The sequence below is a fragment of the Castor canadensis genome, chromosome 13, assembly GCF_047511655.1.
Source record: "Castor canadensis chromosome 13, mCasCan1.hap1v2, whole genome shotgun sequence".
In the NCBI taxonomy this organism is placed as follows: Eukaryota; Metazoa; Chordata; class Mammalia; order Rodentia; family Castoridae; genus Castor; species Castor canadensis.
The window spans coordinates 105,236,148-105,254,298 of NC_133398.1; the positions used below are offsets into that span (position 1 = coordinate 105,236,148).

The following is an 18,151-nucleotide window of genomic DNA, read 5'->3' on the forward strand; positions in this document are numbered from 1 at the left end:
TGTGTGAAGCTGGAAGACAGAACCTGAAGCTTCCATGGAAACCTAGGAAGTTAAAGATGCCAGGAATGTGGACTGCCTGCTGGGAGGAGCCAAGTTAGCAAGAAGAACCAAGAGTGCAGCCTTGTGTTCAGTAGGCAACAAGGCCATAGGGGCAAGACTGCCCAAGAACTAGAGGGACAATATTCCACCACCATGGATTGGAGCTACAGGTTATGTTTGCCCTGATAGATTTTGGTCTTGCTTGGTTTGATTCTTCCTCACTGTTTTCCTGTTTTTCTCCTTTAGAATGGGAACATTGTATCTTAGAAGTATGCAATACAACTTTCTTTTTGATTTTCGTAGGGGCCCACAGCTAATGTAACAGCCAAAGTTTCAGTTCTACTGCCACCTAAGAGGACCAAGTAACTGAAGAGAGGAAGTGGAGAGACCAGAAACGATTTTATCAAGAAGGTGACATGTCAGAAGATGAAGGGTAAGCCTGGGGTCATCTTGCTTAAACTACTTATATGAAGTTTATGTAGCATCTTTTATAGAATGGCACCTGTTTCAAACAGGGGGTCAGATTAGTTCATTTCTCTTGAAAAATGGCCGGTTCTAGAACATGGGTTGAGATAGCATCTTATCTCAGTCTTGAGGTCACCACGATATCCTGGTGCTGTGAATCTGAGAAAACACAGTTTGGAGGTTTGCTACTTGAAGTTCTGTGCATCTGGATGTTTCACAGCCCATCCCATTCTAGACTTTTATAGCTCCCTTTTAGTTGGTACCTTCTCATACCCTAGAAAGGAGGAGTGTGCAGGGAAAGAGTTAGTGCTTCTAACTGACTTCACATTTTGTCGTCATAATATGGAGCAGGGTACAGGGATAAAATAAAGCCATAGTTGTAAATCAAAAAGAAGAAAGACAGGAGAAAAACCTTGGACTCAGGGTAGAGCTTCACTATTTGCCTTGAATCTCAGTGGAGATTTTGGACTTGGACTTTTGACTTGGACAGTGCTGGAGCTGTCAAATTGAGGACTCCTAGAGATGATCTGAATATGTTTTGAATCGTGAGATGGACTTAAGCCTTTGAGAGTTGGGGCAGAATATTTTTGTTTGGATCTTAAGTGTCTCCCAAAGCCTCATGCTTCTTAATGGCTTGGTCCATAACTAATGATCCTGTTGGAAACTGGTGGAACCTTTTCAGAGGTATGGCATAGTGGGAGGAAATTAGGTCAATGGGGGCATTCCCTTTAAAGGGATATTGGTACTCTGGCCTCTTTCCTCTGTGTTTCCTGGCCTCTGTGAGGTCAGGAGTATCCTCCCCTACACATTGCTCTCCATCATGATGTACTGCCTTGCCATAGGCTCACAAGTAACAGGGCCAACTGAACATGGGCTGAAACCTGTGAAACTGTAGGCAAAAACAAATGAGTCCTCTTTTAAGTTACTCATTGGAGGTATTTTTATCACAGTGACAGAAAGCTAACAGCACCATCAACAACACGGGAAGCCCCCAGCCCCACCCTCTGCCAAACTCACCTCCTGTGGATACAAGTAGCAGGGATCACTGAGGGATGTCAGCCTGGGGCTCAGTGGTCTCAATCAATCCCATTGCCCAAGACTTCACTCACCCATCCTTTGGAAAATAATATGTCCACAGTTCTTCAGGATTAGAATTGGATCATGCAGGGAAACTCAGGGCCTCTTCTGTGAGAAAACTCCAGAACCCTATTAGCTGTGGAGGCGGATGTAGGTGGAGGGAGCCCAGGTGAATAATTTCAGGTTGAGCTCAGAGAAATGAAGTGGGAAATGTGTGCCCTCCTAGCGAGGAGGAGATAGTGCTGAGTTGACAGAATATACTGGAAAGGGACTATTGGGATGATCTTCCCCTTGTTCTCCTCTTAGTGCCCCACAGTAAGTTCTTCCCCAGAAGAGAAATGTGAAGTATTTTCTTCTCAGTGGGTTCCAGGTTCCTTAAAGTGCAGCCTGGTCCAGGTGAGGATACAGGATAGAAGGCAGGCTACTGCTTCAAATCCCACATGTGTCAGGGTCACTGACTCTGGGCAAGCATTGTTAACCTCTCTGAGCCTCTTATTTCTCTGTAAGTTTTGGATATCAGTGTTAACTCTACAGGGTTGGAAAGATCAGAGTTAATATGTGGAAAGTGCTTGGAGCAGCCAATGGCATGATATAAGTAGCTATCGTAATTGTTAGGTATGAATGTTAGGGTATTCTCCCTCCTTGTGCAAACATACATAAGTGCCCATTTCCCGCTACGTTCCCCTCTTCTTCCACATTCAGAGAAGCAACATGTCTTCTGATGCCCCAAGGGAACTTGTGACCCCTGTTCTTGCTCCTTAAACCTCAGCCTCAGTGTCTGCCTCACAGCAACATGAGGGCTTTAACCTGTGTCTCCTGAAGTACTTAGGCCTCAAGGATGAGAGCAGGTGTTTCAACTTCAAATGCTGCAGAATAGACATTACAGCGTGTGCATGAAGGAGGCAACCAAGAATGAAGAATGGATATAGGAGGACAGGTTTTTGCCTTCTTACTGTTGCAACAGTGACATGCTTTTGGAAAAACATCCACTCCCCAGTGTCTACACTTACTTGAGGTGTGGTTGTCGGAGACAAGGCTCCCTTTGTGAGCCATTCTGTCTTGACCTTGCCCTGGAACATTTTGCGGTTGTTTGTCCCAACTTCTCCATCTCCAGCACAAGATGGCGCCGTCCCTGCTTCTCTTCCAGGAGTTTACCTTGCCGCCGGCGCGAACGGGCACCCTATAGCAGAACCAGCCAACCAGCCTGCACCTCCTCATACCCCTCACTCCCTCAGCACATAAATACCCCTGTGTGAACAATAAAATTTTGCAGCTTGATCAGAACTCCTGTCTTGCTGTCTCCTTCGTGTCTCTTGTCCCTTCATTCTTCCCCTTCTAGGTTCGCTACCCACGCTGATGTGTCCTGCAGGACGGGACATGTGGTGACAGTAATATGAATTAATTTCAAGTCATGGCATCTCTGCCCTGTACCATGGACCCATCACAGCCTCCCTCTCATTCTGGCCTCAGCTGTGCGACCTTCCTTCTTGAAGTCTTCCTCTTCGTTGTGGGGTCTTGCTCTTCCTCTTCTGTCATCAACAGCAGACTTGGTGAAGTTGCCTCCTGGAGGCTGTGGCCCTGGAGAGCTACATGTCCCCATCAGAGAGTGACACTGGAGTGGGTAGGAGGGCCATCCATCAGAGCGACCTCTAACCACTGACCCTCATTTGCTAACTGGAGTAAAAGAGTGTTGTTTTTACCCACTGAATTTATTTTCCTGTTGTTCCTTTATCTACAGTCTTACCACAGTACATATCTGATAGATCAGAAAATGAGCATGCACCTCATGTTAAGGCTAGGAGTCCCCTTGAGGAGGCAGCTACAACAGTGGAAACAGTTCCATACAAGGGAATGCACACTTTCTTTGCCTTTTTATATTCTGTTACACTTTCAAACACCTTCTCCTTCTATGTGTAGAGTTCAGGAGATGAATAGTCGTTAATCAGGTTGCTAACTGGTATCTCCAAAATCCACAGTATGTGTTTGTGTGGGGGTTGGGGGCTTCCTTTGTGTGTGAGTGTATTCATTTATCCAGGACAATGTGTTCCAGTATATTTCATGTGTAGGATGGAAGGATAGAATACGATATAGAATTCACACAGTGAATTACCTTGTGTGTACATGTTTGATTACCATATTGTAGGATTTGTGCATGAGTAGGTTGAGTGCCTTTAGAAGGTGAGTACAGATCTGATATGGCAGTCCACGTGTGTTATCTAATAGAGATGGCTTTGTGTGATTTGAAGGCATTGTGTGCTGCTATGAATATGTGTGTATGCCTTCTGGGTGTTGGATTTGTTTATATTCAGACCATAGGTTTTATTTGTATAGTGTGGTATCTGGATAAGAATTTTGGAGGCATGTTTTTTGGTGTAGAGAGATGTTGGGAGAACGGGGTTGTTAGGCATATTTGGGTATTACTGTTGTATATAGGTAGCATGGCTATGTGACAGACACTGTTTATAGTTTCCCAATATGGACATTTGTTCCTGCTGGGAGCTGTGAGGGAGTTTGTGTGTTTTGGGGAATGGAGGCACATCTTGTGAGTTTGGAATGAGGCAGTGAGTCCATGTGTGTCTGTTTGAAAGGTGTTGCTGTGTTTCTCTTTCGCTTCTGAGACATTGTGTGTATGTGCATGCCCAGGTAGTTGTGTGAGTTATATTTGGGAATGGAGAATTACGTCATATATTAAGAACAATATGAGTTTGTTCTGAACGTATTCAGTTAAAGGTGGAAGTTTTTGCAAATGAATTTTGGGTTTTACAGGGTGGTGGGTAGTTTCATGAAGATGAGGATTGTACATTTTAAGTATTCAATTGAAGGTGGTTGGGAGTATGTGTTTTTATATTAAATACTAGAGTGTGTTGTTTTGCTAGGTTTGTGGTATATTTGTGTTTTATATTTGTGCATGACTGATTCTTTTTCTTCATTTTTATTAGTATATATTTGTTGTACGGGGGGGATTCATTGTGACAATTCCGAATAGCCTTACATTGTACATTGATTAGATCGCCCCCATCATCTCCCAACCTCAGAAGTTCCTCCCAGCCCCACTTAAAGTGATTGCAAGAGGTTTTATCATTGTAGCTCATATATGTATATGGAGCCCATCAACCATATTCCCTCACCTTCATCTCCTCCATTCACTCTCCAGCCTCTTACAAGTACTCCCCGCACTCTGTACTTGTTTTATAGTCCTTTCATTATTAATTCCAAAGTCAGTGTTCAAAGGGGTTTCTTGATGTATCCCTGCTGTGAAAATACTTTACTTTGGTTATTCAACCCCTTCCATTACTCTCCAGTTCCCCTTCCCTCCCATCTCCCTTATTCTACAGCTTTTAAGACCTATCATTATAGCCTCTTCCTGCAGAGATGTAATATATTTTGATATTATTGACCATCATTCTTTTTTCCTTTCTCTCATCCACTGGCGTTCCATAGAGTAATTCCACTGTTACAAACATGTTCTACATATAAGTTTGTATATGATCGTGTTTGTGTATATGTTTTTCTTCCACATATGATAGATCGTCCACATATGAGAAAAAACATGCTGTCTTTGTCTTTCTGAACCTGACTTACTTTACTTAACATGTTGTCCACCAATTCCATCCATTTTACCTTCAAACCAGATGGCTGAATAAAACACCATTTTGTGTGTGTGTGTGTGTGTGTGTGTATCACATTTTTTAATCTATTTATCAGTTGTAGGACATCTTGAGTTGTTTCCATAACTTGATTATTTTGAACAGTGCTACAATATTCATCAGTGCACAAATGTCTCTATTGTATTGCCCAGGAGTGATATCACTGGATCATATGCCAGTTCTATTTTTAGGTTTTTAAGGAATCTCCACACTGCTTTCCACAATAGTTGTACTAATTTACATTTCCATCAACAGTGCATAAGGGTTCCTGTTTCACTGCATCCTTGCTTACATTTGTTGTTGTGTTCTTTTTGAAGATTGCCGTTCTAACTGGAGTGAGGTGAAATCTTAGTGTCGTTTTGATTCGTATCTCTTTTATAGGCAGGAAATTGAATACTTCTTCATCTATTTACTGGTTATTTGTACCTTTTCCTTTGAAAATTGCATATCCTCAATTCATTTGCCCATTTCTTCATTGGGATGTTGATTCTTTGGGGGTTGAGATATCCTGCAGATTCTGGATATTAGTCCTTTTTCAGATGAATACTGGCAAAAATTTTCACCCATCCTGTGGGGAGTCTATAAAGTCTAGTGACTTTTCCTTTTGCTGTACAGAAGCTTTTAGTTTGATATAGTTCCACTTGTTTATCCTTTCTGTTAATTCTGAGCCTTTGGAGTTCTATTTAGGAAGTTGTTACCTATGCCTATATGTTCCAGTGTATTTCCTACTACTTCTTATAATAGTTTCAGAGTTTCAGGCCTTATATTGAGGTCTTTCATCCATTTTTTGAGTTGATGTTGTGTTGGTACAGGGTAAGAAAACAGGGATCTCAGTCTTCTACATGTGAATATACTGTTTTCTCAGTAATATTTGTTGAAGAGGCTGTCTTTTCTCCACCATATGTTTTGGTCTCCTTTGTCAAAAATCAGTTCGCTGTACATTTTCCATATGTACTTCTCTGAGTGGTTCTAGCAGAGGAACAGTTTGATACATCTGTGCTGTAGGAAGATGCAGATTTGGGGACTGTGCACATTCAGCACAGAGTATGGCCCACCCACAGGGTCCTGGGCATGTTGGAGCAGGACTGGATGGAGAAAGTGATCATGCATTGTCCCTGGGCCCTGTGCACCCTGGCCATGTTTGCTTCTTAGTGGGCCAGATGAGAAACCTGCTCAAACTCCACATCTCTCAAACCTGCGTGTCAGAATACATATCCAGAGCAGCACAAGCAGCTTGTCACCGCCTTCACTTCTCAGTTTGGCAAACTCAGCTGCTCCCAAGAGCTCTCTATGAACAGTGCCTATTTCCTGCATGGCCACCTTATACCAGGTGCCACCTATACCAGTCCTGAAGACTCTTGGAATCCCTGTCAATAGCTCAGTGCCAGCTTGCAGAATGAGACTTGAAACATCTGTTCCAGTGCCTGAGCATCCACCAGCTGAAACATCTGGATCTAAGAGAAGTCTGACTGAGATATGTGTGTCCTGAGCCACTCCAAGTTCTGCTAGAAAGTGTTGCAGACACACCAAAGACCCTGGATTTGGAGGACTATGTGATCAGGGACCCCTAACTCACTGTCCTCCTGCCTGCCCTGAGATACTGCTCCCAGATCACCAGGTTCAGACTCTATGGGAACCACATGTCCATGTCTGTCCTGAAGGACCTGCTATGCCCATTGCCAGGCTGAGCCAGTTGAGCCAGGAGCTGTAGCCTGCCCCTCTGGAGAGCTATGGTGGGCTGGAGGCTGTGCTCTTAGGGAGAGTTTTCCAGCATTGTGCTGAGCTCGTCGATACACTGAGGGCCATAATACAACCCAAGATGGTGTTGTTCAATATTGACTCCTGTCTTCACTGTTACAACAGAAGCGTCTATAACATGGAAGGGAATCTGTGTTGCTGTTGGATGCCTGCCTAGTTCACTACAAATATCAAAAGCTTTCTTTTGAGTACTGGGAAGTGAAGACCAATGCCCGGGGATCTGGTTAAGGGAACACAGAACACGTAGTGTCTTTCCAATGGAACTGGGAAAAGTAAATGTAAAGATTTGTGTAGGACAGAGAGATGAGATCTTGGGACATGCATCTTGTGCAGTCAGAAATCTGATTCAGAATGTATAGACTTGGCTTCAGGCTGGAGAGGTACATGAGGGTGTCACCTTTTCATGGGTGTTCCACACATGAAATGGTCAGAAATGAAGGGAACCTTGAACTTTGATGCAAATCCTCTTCATCTTCATGGCCAATCAACTTGCTTGCAGCATAAAGGGTAGGAAAGTCCTTTGCTTTCCAGGAAGGCAAAGGCACTAAGCTGTCTCATTGGTCAGGCTGAACACCAAGAACTCATGGCATCAACAGTTGGAGCCATGCTGTTCACTCCCAGTCTTCTTTCTCTCTGAGCATCTGTGACGTCTTGTGTGTGTGGCTGGTCAGTGGTTAGTAATGCTCACAAGGTTGCCAGCTGAAGTGAGTGCCTCTGACCCACTCTAAAGGACAAAGTCAATTTGTCATGGAGGGGATGGGAATCCAGGATGCTCAGGCTATGGGAGACCATAGGCACATCCAAGGAGGCTGGGAAAATGTGAAGGGTAAAATGCATGAAGAGAAAATTGGACTGGCCAGGTTCCAGTGTCTCATGCCTGTAATCCTAGCTACTAAGGAGACAGAGATCAAGAGGATCACAGTTCAAAGCCAGCCCAGGAAAATAATTCACAAGACTGTATCTCGAATATGCCCACCACAAGAAAGGGCTGGTGGAGTAGTTCAAGGTGTAGGCCTGAGTTCAAGCCCTAGTACCGAAAAAAAAAAAAATAGGACTAAGTGCCAGTGGCTCAGGTTTGTAATCATAGCTGCTCTGGAGGCTAAGATCAGGAGGAGGATTGCAGTTCAAAGCAAGCCCGGGCACATAGTTCTATAGACCCTATCTCTGAAATACCCAACACAAAAGTGCTGGCAGAGTGACTTGAGATAGAGTGCCTGCCTAGCAAGCATGTGGCCCAGAGTTCAAACCACAATACTACCAAAAAAAACCCAAAAAGGTATAAGGCACATTTCAGTGGCCAGTTCTTCGGATCTCCCAAGCACTGGCCTGGACCCTTCGCACAAGTCCTCTAATACATGAACAAATATTTATCTCCTGTGCTGAAGAATTTACTATATCAAAGATTTGATGGTGGGCTTGAGGGATCTTAACTTTTCAATTCTGTCCTGTGTCTTTTGATAATTTGATTTCACCACAGATAACAATAAAACAGCCTTGGCTGAGACTTCTACAAACTTTTCCTCTTAAATTTGGCCAATTGGAGTGGAAGAGATTCCCACCATGGAGGCAGATGTACACACAGACACCACACAGACTTACGAGTTCTCACTCTCCTTTTACACCTTGCTCAGCTGATTCCATTGAAAGCACCCTTGACCAGACCAGGGAGGGGAGCTCAAGCTCCCCTTTAAATTTCCAAACTCCATCCACACAAAATCCTTTCAAACCTTCCACCTCCTATGTCCCACCCCACATCCCATTGGTTACTCTGTCCTGGGTCAGGATTAAGAGTCTATGGGCAAACAGGACCTTACCTAGGCTAGGGGACGCTAAATAAGAGGCTCTTGTATGATGGCTGCTGCTGAGTACCCAGGGTCTGGAGTGCTGTGAGGGTACCTGAGGCAAGAGCCATAGTTTGCCTCTCAATGAGGACAGTGATGTATACCAGCTGAGGGGACTGGAGGAACAAATGAGGTGATGTGTGTTTAGGGCATGGCATGGGCCTGCAAACAGTAAGTGCTCAATAAAAGCATCTTGTCGCAAGGGGCGGATCATGCCTATAATCTCAGCACTCAAGGAGCACAGGGAGGATCCTGAGTTCCAGGCCAGCTTGGACAAAGTTAACGAGACTCTTATCTCAAGACCAAAACTTAAAAATCCTACATGGGCTGGGGGCATGTCTCATTTGGCTTAGTGTTCCTCTGGATTCAATCCAAGGTATGAGGGCAGTAGGAGGTGCAAGTTTCCCCTCTTTATCCCTCCTGGCTACCCCATGCTTCAATTTACTCTCCATTCCTGTTAACAGGAAGGATAGCAGGGAATCAGAACTCAGCCTCTACATGGAGCCTCCATTTAATCAGAATTCATGCACAGAACAGAGGTTTAGCAGGCAGCAGGGGTGGACAGTGGAGGCACAAAACTGGACTCATGTGGCTAATGTGGTAAAGCATCTGCATAGCAAAGAGAAAGCCCTGTACCAGGGAACAAAGAACCACCTGGATTCACCTTCAGTGATCAGAAGATGAAAGTTCCAAGGCAAGGGTTTGGGCGCCCTTGGCTGGAGGCTCAGAATAAGGTGCTCCAAATTTTCACAAGAACCACTGTTTTGTGTAGTTCTTTACAAACTTATGGAATCCTATTGAGCATAAATACTTGTGTTGTGATTTTGTTTGAAGCTTTAGCAAGGTTTTATTTTAAGATAATAGGATAAAGCAGGGTGACATGGGAGAATATGGAGAAACATTTCCTGCTTGTCACACAGAAAGGGAGAATAAAGATTCATGTTGTGATTAGATATAAGAAAGATATGAATTTCTTTGAGTAATAAAATTAAAGATGAAAAATCTGATGTCACAACAAGTACCGGTGAAATTCAGAGGATCATTAGGGAATACTTAAAAAACCTATACGCAAATAAATCAGAAAATCTAGAAGAAATGGGTAAATTTCTAGACATATATGACCAACAAAAACTGGACAAAGATGATATAAAACACATCTAAAAAATAGATTGCAATCTAAAAAATAGATTGCAAACAACTAAATAGAAGCATCAATAAATAGTCTCCCAAAAAATAAAAGCCCAGGACCTGATGGATTCATTGCTGAATTTACCAGGGCTCTAAAGAAGAACTAATACCAACTCTCCTCAAGCTTTTCCACGAAATAGAAAGGGAAGGAACACTGCCAAATTCATTCTATGAAGCCAGTTTTACACTCATCCCAACACCAGTCAAGGATACAACAACAACAAAAAACTGAGAATAGACAAATCTCTTTAATGAACTTAGATGCAAAATTTCTCAATAAATTACTGAGAAACCACATTCAACAACATATCAAAAGGATCATACCATGATCAAGTTGGTTTCATTCCAGCGATGCAGGAATAGTTCAATATATGCAAACCAATGAATGAAATACAGCATATAAACAGAAGCAAAGAAAAAAATCACATGATCATCTCAATAGATACAGAAAAAGCCTTCAACAAAATTTAACATCCTTTCATGATGAGACTAGGAATAGAAGGAATGTACCTCAACATAATTGAGGCTGTATATGACAAGCCTGTAGCCAATATCATACAAAATGAGGAAAAACTGAAACAATTTCCTCTAAAGTCAGGAATGACAAGGTTATTCACTTTCCCCACTCTTACTGAACATAGTTTTGGAATGCAACCCTAAGTTCATACAAAAGCACAAATAGCCAAGGCAATACTGAGCAAAAAGAAAAATGCTGGAGGTATCAAAATACCTTCAAACTATAATCCTTCAAACTATACTGCAGAGACAGAGCAAAAAAAAAAAAAAAAAGCAGCATGGTACTGGCACAAAAAACAGACATGAAGACCAAAGGAACGAGAATATAAGACCATACAAATCCATGCTGCTATTTTCACCTGACTTTTGCAAAGGGACCCAAAAAATACGATAGAGAAAAGAGATCTGTTCGACAGATGTTGCTGGGAACACTGGACATCTGCATGGAGGAGACGGAAAGCATATTCCTGTATTTCATCCTATAAAATGTCAAGTCAAAGTGGATCAAAGACCGTAATGTAAGGTCTGAAACTTTGAAACTAGTGTAGGAAAGAATAGGAAATTCCCTGGAACATATGAGCATAGGCAACAACTTCCTAAATAGAACTCCAAAACCTCAGCAATTAAGAGAAAAGATTGACAAATGGGATTACATGAAACTAAAAAGGTTCTGTACAGCAAAGGAAATAGTCACCAGACTGAAAAGGCAGCCAATAGACTGGAAGAAAAATTTTTGCCAGCTATACATCTGACTAGGGATTAATAACCAGAATTTACAGGGAACTCAAAAAATTAAATTCTCAAAGAATCAATGGCCCAATGTAGAAATGGCCAAATAAATTGAATAGAAATTTTTCAAAGGAAGAAGTACAAATGGCCAAAAAAACACATGAAGAAATGCTCAACATCCCTGGCAATAAAGGAAATGAAAATGAAAACTACATTAAGATTCCACCACATGGGTTGGCAGAGTGGCTCAGTGGTAAGAGCGCCTGCCCGACACATGTAAGGCCTTGAGTTCAAACCCTAGTGCCACCCCCCCCCCGCAAAAAAAACTTTCGACCTCTCAATGATAGAGAATCAACAGTATTGAAGAAATAACATCTGTGCAGGGTGCAGGTAGAGGATATAATGGTATATGTTGATAGTTGTTGAGTAATGGAGGGTAAGGGAGAGCAACAGATAGTGGGGATACATTGACTTTGAAATCAATAACAAAAGACAGTACTATAAAATATGTACAATGGGGATACTTGAAGGACGGGGGTAGGTGAATGGAGGAGATGAATGAAAGGGAGTATGGCTTATGGGCTTCATACATATATATATATACATATATATATATATATATGTATATATATATATATGTATATATATAAGAAATAGAACAATGAAAACTTTTTTCAGGCACTGAAAAGGTATTGGTGTAAAGGCAAAAGTTGTTTGAAATCTAAGAGGCCAAAAATTTGGGGAAAATTTATCAAAAAATCAGATCACCATATATGTAAATGTGTAAGCTGTATTATTTGGTTCTTCTCTCTGTCTCATCAAAAAAGTAGTTTTTCAAAAACAAAAACAAAAAAGTAGTTTTTTCTGACAAGAATGCACTTATTAATGCTATATGCACAAACTCCCATGTCTATGTTTGAAGGGTTAATACTACTGGCAATACCATGGTATGCTCATTTGCACATGATGCTAATCATGTTAAAAATTCATGCACTGGGTGCCAACTCATTTCCTCAAATATTTTTCACTTCCCACCCTCCTCTCTTCTTTAGGAACTTTCATTACTTGTATTGAGGCCGCTTGAAGTTTACCACAGGTTACTTATGCTCTACTCTTTATTTTTAGTCATTTTGTTGTTGTTTTACTTTGAACAGTTTCTATTGCTTTGTTGTCAAATTTATGTCTTCAACATGTCTCATTTGGTAATTCCCTTCTGTGTATTTATCACTTTAGGCCTTTTAATCTTATTCTAGTAATTTAGTTTGGGTCTTTCTATGTTATAGATATCTGTATTTAACATGTTTAATTTCTACCTTGTTGAACACATGGAATATAGTGTAATAACTATTTTAATGTCCTTATCTGTCACTCATTAAGATTATTGAATCTTTAGGTTGATACCGTTAATCAACTTTGAAAAACTCTTGGCCATTATTTTTTTGAATGCTGCTTTTCTTCCTATGTTATGTCCTCCTTCTGAGAACCTTTTGAGACTCTCGCATCTCTCCTAAGCTTTGTTTTCTTCCCAGCCTTTCCACTCTGTACCTCAGTATAGATACTTTCTATTGTCCTGTCTTCCAATTTATTAGTCCTGGGCTGTGCTGTCTCCAAACTGCCGTTACATCAATTCATTGATATCTTAATTTGAATATTGTAATTTTGTAACTACAATATTCATTTCATTATTTTAATACAATCCACTGTTGAAATTCTCTGTCCTTTCAAAATGTCTTATCTACCACTTTCTGATTTTACTAAACATATGAATCATAGTCTAATTACAGTACTTGCTTGGAAATCAAAAAAGGTGTTATTTCTGTTCCTTCTACCCAATGTCCATTCCCCAATCTATCTACCTTGCCTCTTCCTCTTTCTAAAATCTCACCAGTTCTTAGTTTATAATTCTTGTTTATTTTTGTGCAGATGAATAGATGAGTGTATGGTTTTTGTTGTGTATATGTATACACCCGCATTGTGGAAAACATCTTTTTTTCCTTTGCTATTTATTTCTGAGTGGCTGATCATCTGAACCATGGATTGAGTTGGAGCTGGATTATAGTAAATAAGACCCAATTCTTTTGTAGTTCATTCCCTTTCTTAGGGATATCCCTCTTTTTTTTTTTTTTTTTTTGGCAGAACTGGGGTTTGAACTCAAGACTTCTTATTTACAAAGCAGGCACTCTCAAAAGCAGGTGCTCTACCATTTGAGCAACACCTCTTTTGGAGGTAGGGATCTCATGAACTATTTGCCTGGGCTGGCCTTGAACTATCAACCTCCCAAGTAGCTAGGATCATACAGGTGTCAGCCACTGGCAAAAGGCAGGATATCCCTCTTTTGATTGAGAGCATGGCCTTATTTCCTATTGTGATAGTGATAGTCAGCTTTCTGTTACTATAACAAAATACTTGAGATAATCAACTTTATAAGGAGGACAGGTTTACATTGGCTCATGGTTGCAGAGGTTTCAGTGTATGGTTGCTTAACTCTGATTTGCTGCTTGGCAGCATAGTATATTATGACAGAAGTCTGTGGCAGGGGAAGCCTGATCACTACATGGTGGTCAAGAAGTAAAGAGAGAAAGTGGAAGTGGGCAGGGCCCCCCCACCCCCCTCCCCAAGGTTATACCTTCAGAGACCTAAATGTTCCCCTGAGGCCCTGCCACATAAAGTCTTCATCTCACAATAGCACCACCTTGTGGACCACGCTTTAACACATGGGCTTCTAATTCATTTGGGATCCAAATGACAGTACTTATCATCAGTTAATTTGAAACACTGAGATCTATCCCTTTTCAGATGGACAGGTTGCTTTTTAGCTTCCTACTCCAAATAGTCTAAAATGTCATGTGGGAGAGGATCAATATTATGCATGACATAGGCCCATTTTCTGGTCAGGTTTTTATTTCCTAAGGACTAAGAGACTGGAGATTGCACATTTGTTTTTTTTTTTGTTTGTTTGTTTCATTATTCATATGTGCATACAAGGCTTGGGTCATTTCTCCCCTCTACCTCCACCCCCTCCCTTACCACCCACTCCGCCCCCTCCCTCTCCCCCCCACCCCCTCGCTACCCGGCAGAAACTATTTTGCCCTTATCTCTAATTTTGTTGAAGAGAGAGTAAAAGCAATAATAGAAAGGAACAAATGTTTTTGCTAGTTGAGATAAGGATAGCTATACAGGGCATTGACTCACATTAATTTCCTGTGTGTGTGTGGTACCTTCTAGGTTAATTCTTTTTCATCTAACCTTTTCTCTTGAGAAGCTTTCAACCTAGCTCTCCAACCCAGAGGTAAGGTTGTGGTCTTGAAACACAACACTTGTCTTGTGAGGATATCCAGCTACTATGTGATAGTTTGTGTCCCTCCCAAAATTTCATATGTTGAAGCCGTAACCCTAGTAACTCAGCATGTGACTGTATTTTAGGATTGGGTCTTTACAGAGGGGATTTAGTGAAAATCAAATTGTTGAAGTGGGCCCTAATATAATATGCCCAGTGTCCATATAGAAGAAGGAAATTTGTACATACAGAGAAAGAGACATGAGGATGTGCACACATGGAGGAAAGGCCAAGAGAATACAGGGCAAAAATGGCTGCTGTGGTTTGAATGTCCCTTCCAAAACTCATGTTGAAATTTAATTGCCATTGTGACGTTGTTAAAAGCTGGGACCTTTAAGAAGTCATGAGAGTTCCTTTTTGATGGATGGATTAATGCCCTTATCACACACCAGTGGGTTACTGTAGGAGTGGGCTCCTAATAAAAGGCTGTTTGGCCCTCATCCTTCTCTATGTTCTTTTTCCATGTGATATCTTCTGCCATGCTATGACACAGCAAAAAGACCCTCACCAGCTATAGCCCCTCCAACTTGCACTTCCCAGCCTCCAGAATTGTTAGCGAAATACATCTGTTATTTACAATAGTCTGTGTTATTCTATGAAAGCTGTAAATTGGTACCAAGAGTGAAGCTGTTGCTGTAACAAATGCCCGACAATGTGGAAATGGTTTTGAAACTGGCAGAATTTGGAGGAACAGGCTAAAAGGAGCCTGTATTACCATGAATAGAACATTAAGGATGAATCTTGTGAGGGCTCAGGAGAACTATAGGGAAGGTCTGAATCTTCTTAGATATTACTTACATGAATGTGATCAGAATGTTAGTAGACATATTGAGAGTAAAGGCAATTTTGATGAGGCCTCAGACAGAAATGAGGAACAAACAATTAGAAACGGTTATATTATCACAGAGAACTTGTCATAATTGTGTCCGTGTTAGGACTTTGTGGAATGCAGCATTTAAGAGGGATGGACTTGGATATGTGGTGGAAGAAATAGCTAGGCAGGGGCTGGGGTGCAGCTCAGTAGTAGTGGTAGAACACTTACCTAGCATGTATGAGGCTCTGGGTTCAATCCTTCGTACCACAAAACAAAAAGAAGAAAAAGCAAAGCAGCAAGGCTGCTGTGTGATTACTTTGAACTATATTTGATGAGATATGATAGGAAAGAAATGACCTAAAGACAGAATTTATAATTTAAAAGTGAGCAGAAGTGAGTGATCTGGAAAATTTGCAGCCCAGCTATGTAAAAAGTGAAAAAGAAGTGTGGTCTGGGGACTGTTTGCTGAAGTGATTAATACAGATAGAAGGGATAATCATGACAATGGGAGAAAGGCCCTTAAGGCATTCCATAGATCTTCCAGGTCACTCCTTCTGAGGCAGGATAACGGGGACAGATGGCATGAGAACAAAAGCAAGTTAAAATCCAGGGCTCGGGAAAAAATTCAGGACAGTAAACTTAAGGGTTTCAAGGGTTTCAGGTTCTCTGATGTCTCTCAGGTCTGAGATTCTGTGAGGCTCTGTTCCCATGGTGCTGTGACTGTGATTTCCAAACCACAGAAAATCATTTTCCAGAGACACTTTTGGGCAGCTTCATTGTCTTGTTTTGAACCTCCTCAGCCACAGTTTGAAGATGGGTGGAATGAGTTGCATACTGAAAAAGACGGGATTAAAAAGTGGAGACCCCATGTACCTGCGACGGGCCTTGGTGAACAACATTGGAGAGGAAAAGAGGACCAAGATTCATATTCAGAAACTCCAGAAAGCTTTAAGTCTCCGACTGAGGGAGATCGACAAAGAAAAAGCAGCACTGAAGAAGTTTTTGATAAAGCTTCACAAAACAACTGGTTATTTTCCTCGAACCCAATTCTTGTCACTGATTCCAGTATAGGTGAGAGACTGATCTCTTAAGTTTCAATTCAGAAAACATCTGAATCTCCTGTTATCTCTATAAGAAAGCAGTATAAGCAACTAGACCAAGTCAAAAAAAAGAAAAAAAAAAGACTATATAATTGAAGACACCATGCAATGTCTTCCAAAAACTCAACTGATATTTCCTACAAATGAAAATAAGCATTGTTTTCTCCAGATTGTCCTCTTTCTTTACAAGTTGAAGTAGTAATATGCATACATTATTTTCTTGCAAGTTTTCCTTGAGGCAAGAATAAAGCTTAATATTTTAAGATGACTGATATTGATCATGAAATACATTTTATGTTTACTTTAATCCTGTTCTTTTTTCATGTATATATTTCAGTTATTTTTCAATAGCTTGAATAGTATGAATAAATAACATTTGATGCTAAAATTAATACAAAAATTATTTAATGTCAGGAAAGGCATAAAATCTTGAATCTATAAAAAGAATCGGTTCAAATCTTAAGTTTTTTCATGAATTGCCTGGGTGATTCTGGGCTTACAAACTCTGTCAAGATGGATATTATAATATCTATAGTAATAATATGTAATGTCTGTAATAAAAGATTGCTTTAAGGTCCTGGTTTTGATCTACAACAGTGCTGAATAAAAACAATAAAAACTGTAATCTCTGCTGTTTTCATCATTATTCCATCACTATGTAACAGAACCCAGGTTCTGTTCCTAGCTCTTCTGTTAACATCCCATGATCACTAGGAGAATCCTTCTTTAATCACATGTATTAGTTTTTTCCAAGGCTGTAATATGAGAGCTCGACTAAACAATCTCCAAGGGCCCTCCCCAAATAGTACAAAAATTTCAGATGAGGGGCTGTGATATACAATTGTATGTAGCCTGACTTATCTAGACTACTTCCATGTTTAACATACTTGTCTTTCAAGCAAACTACATTCTGAGCCAGCTTCTCATGATAGGACTTGATGAGCAAAAGCAACGCATTTCTTGAAAGCCCTCAGAATTCAACTGCATGTCTTTATTACTTGTTTAGGCTCTGTAGTTAAATAGATCTGGATTCCAAATCACATTCTTCTGGAAATTGCTATTTGATTCTAGGCAAGGTACCTAACATTTATGTACTTAACTTTTCTTTTGTCGTACTGGGGCTTGAACATAGGGCCCACCAACCCTTTTTTGAGCCGCTCCACCAACCCTTTTTTTTTTTTTTTTTGTGATGGGTTTTTTTTGATAGGGTCTCGTCACCTGTTTGCCTGGGCTGGCCAGTTGCTTTTATCTTCCAACTATGAAATGCATGCAATAGTATTTAACTTAAAAGATTGCTGCCATGTTTTCCTGTGATATCACACATAAATCTGTTAGCACAATATATCACACACCCTAAGCACTCACTGTGTACAATTGCTGTGGTTATTATTTCTGGAAACACAACAGGTAGAGCTTCTGGGTTAATAAGTGAGTCAGTGTTAGTCATTACTTTTGATTTTCAGAAATACCTTTTGCACTAGATCTAAACAAAAATGTGTGTCTATCCCTCCAGAAATGATATAGATAGATACAAATTTACATAAATATAGACACATATGTAATGTGGTCAGTGAGGATTTCCAGGCTGACCAGATATGACTAAAGGTTGTAGCACAGGCAAGCATTGTAAGAGTGGCACT

The 18,151-nt window shown here is 40.8% G+C and overlaps 1 protein-coding gene across 1 annotated transcript in view; it reads left to right on the forward strand.

Annotated features, from left to right (window-relative positions):
* The window catches only part of LOC141415701 (uncharacterized), a 41,661-nt gene extending 24,933 nt beyond the window's left edge, over positions 1-16,728 (forward strand). The window contains exons 5-6 of the mRNA XM_074052669.1: positions 343-472; positions 16,212-16,728. Coding sequence (XP_073908770.1) covers positions 456-472; positions 16,212-16,482 — 288 coding nt within the window. The 5' untranslated portion in view covers positions 343-455 and the 3' untranslated portion in view covers positions 16,483-16,728. The remainder of the gene's footprint in view (positions 1-342; positions 473-16,211) is intronic.
* Positions 16,729-18,151: the final 1,423 nt, after the last annotated feature.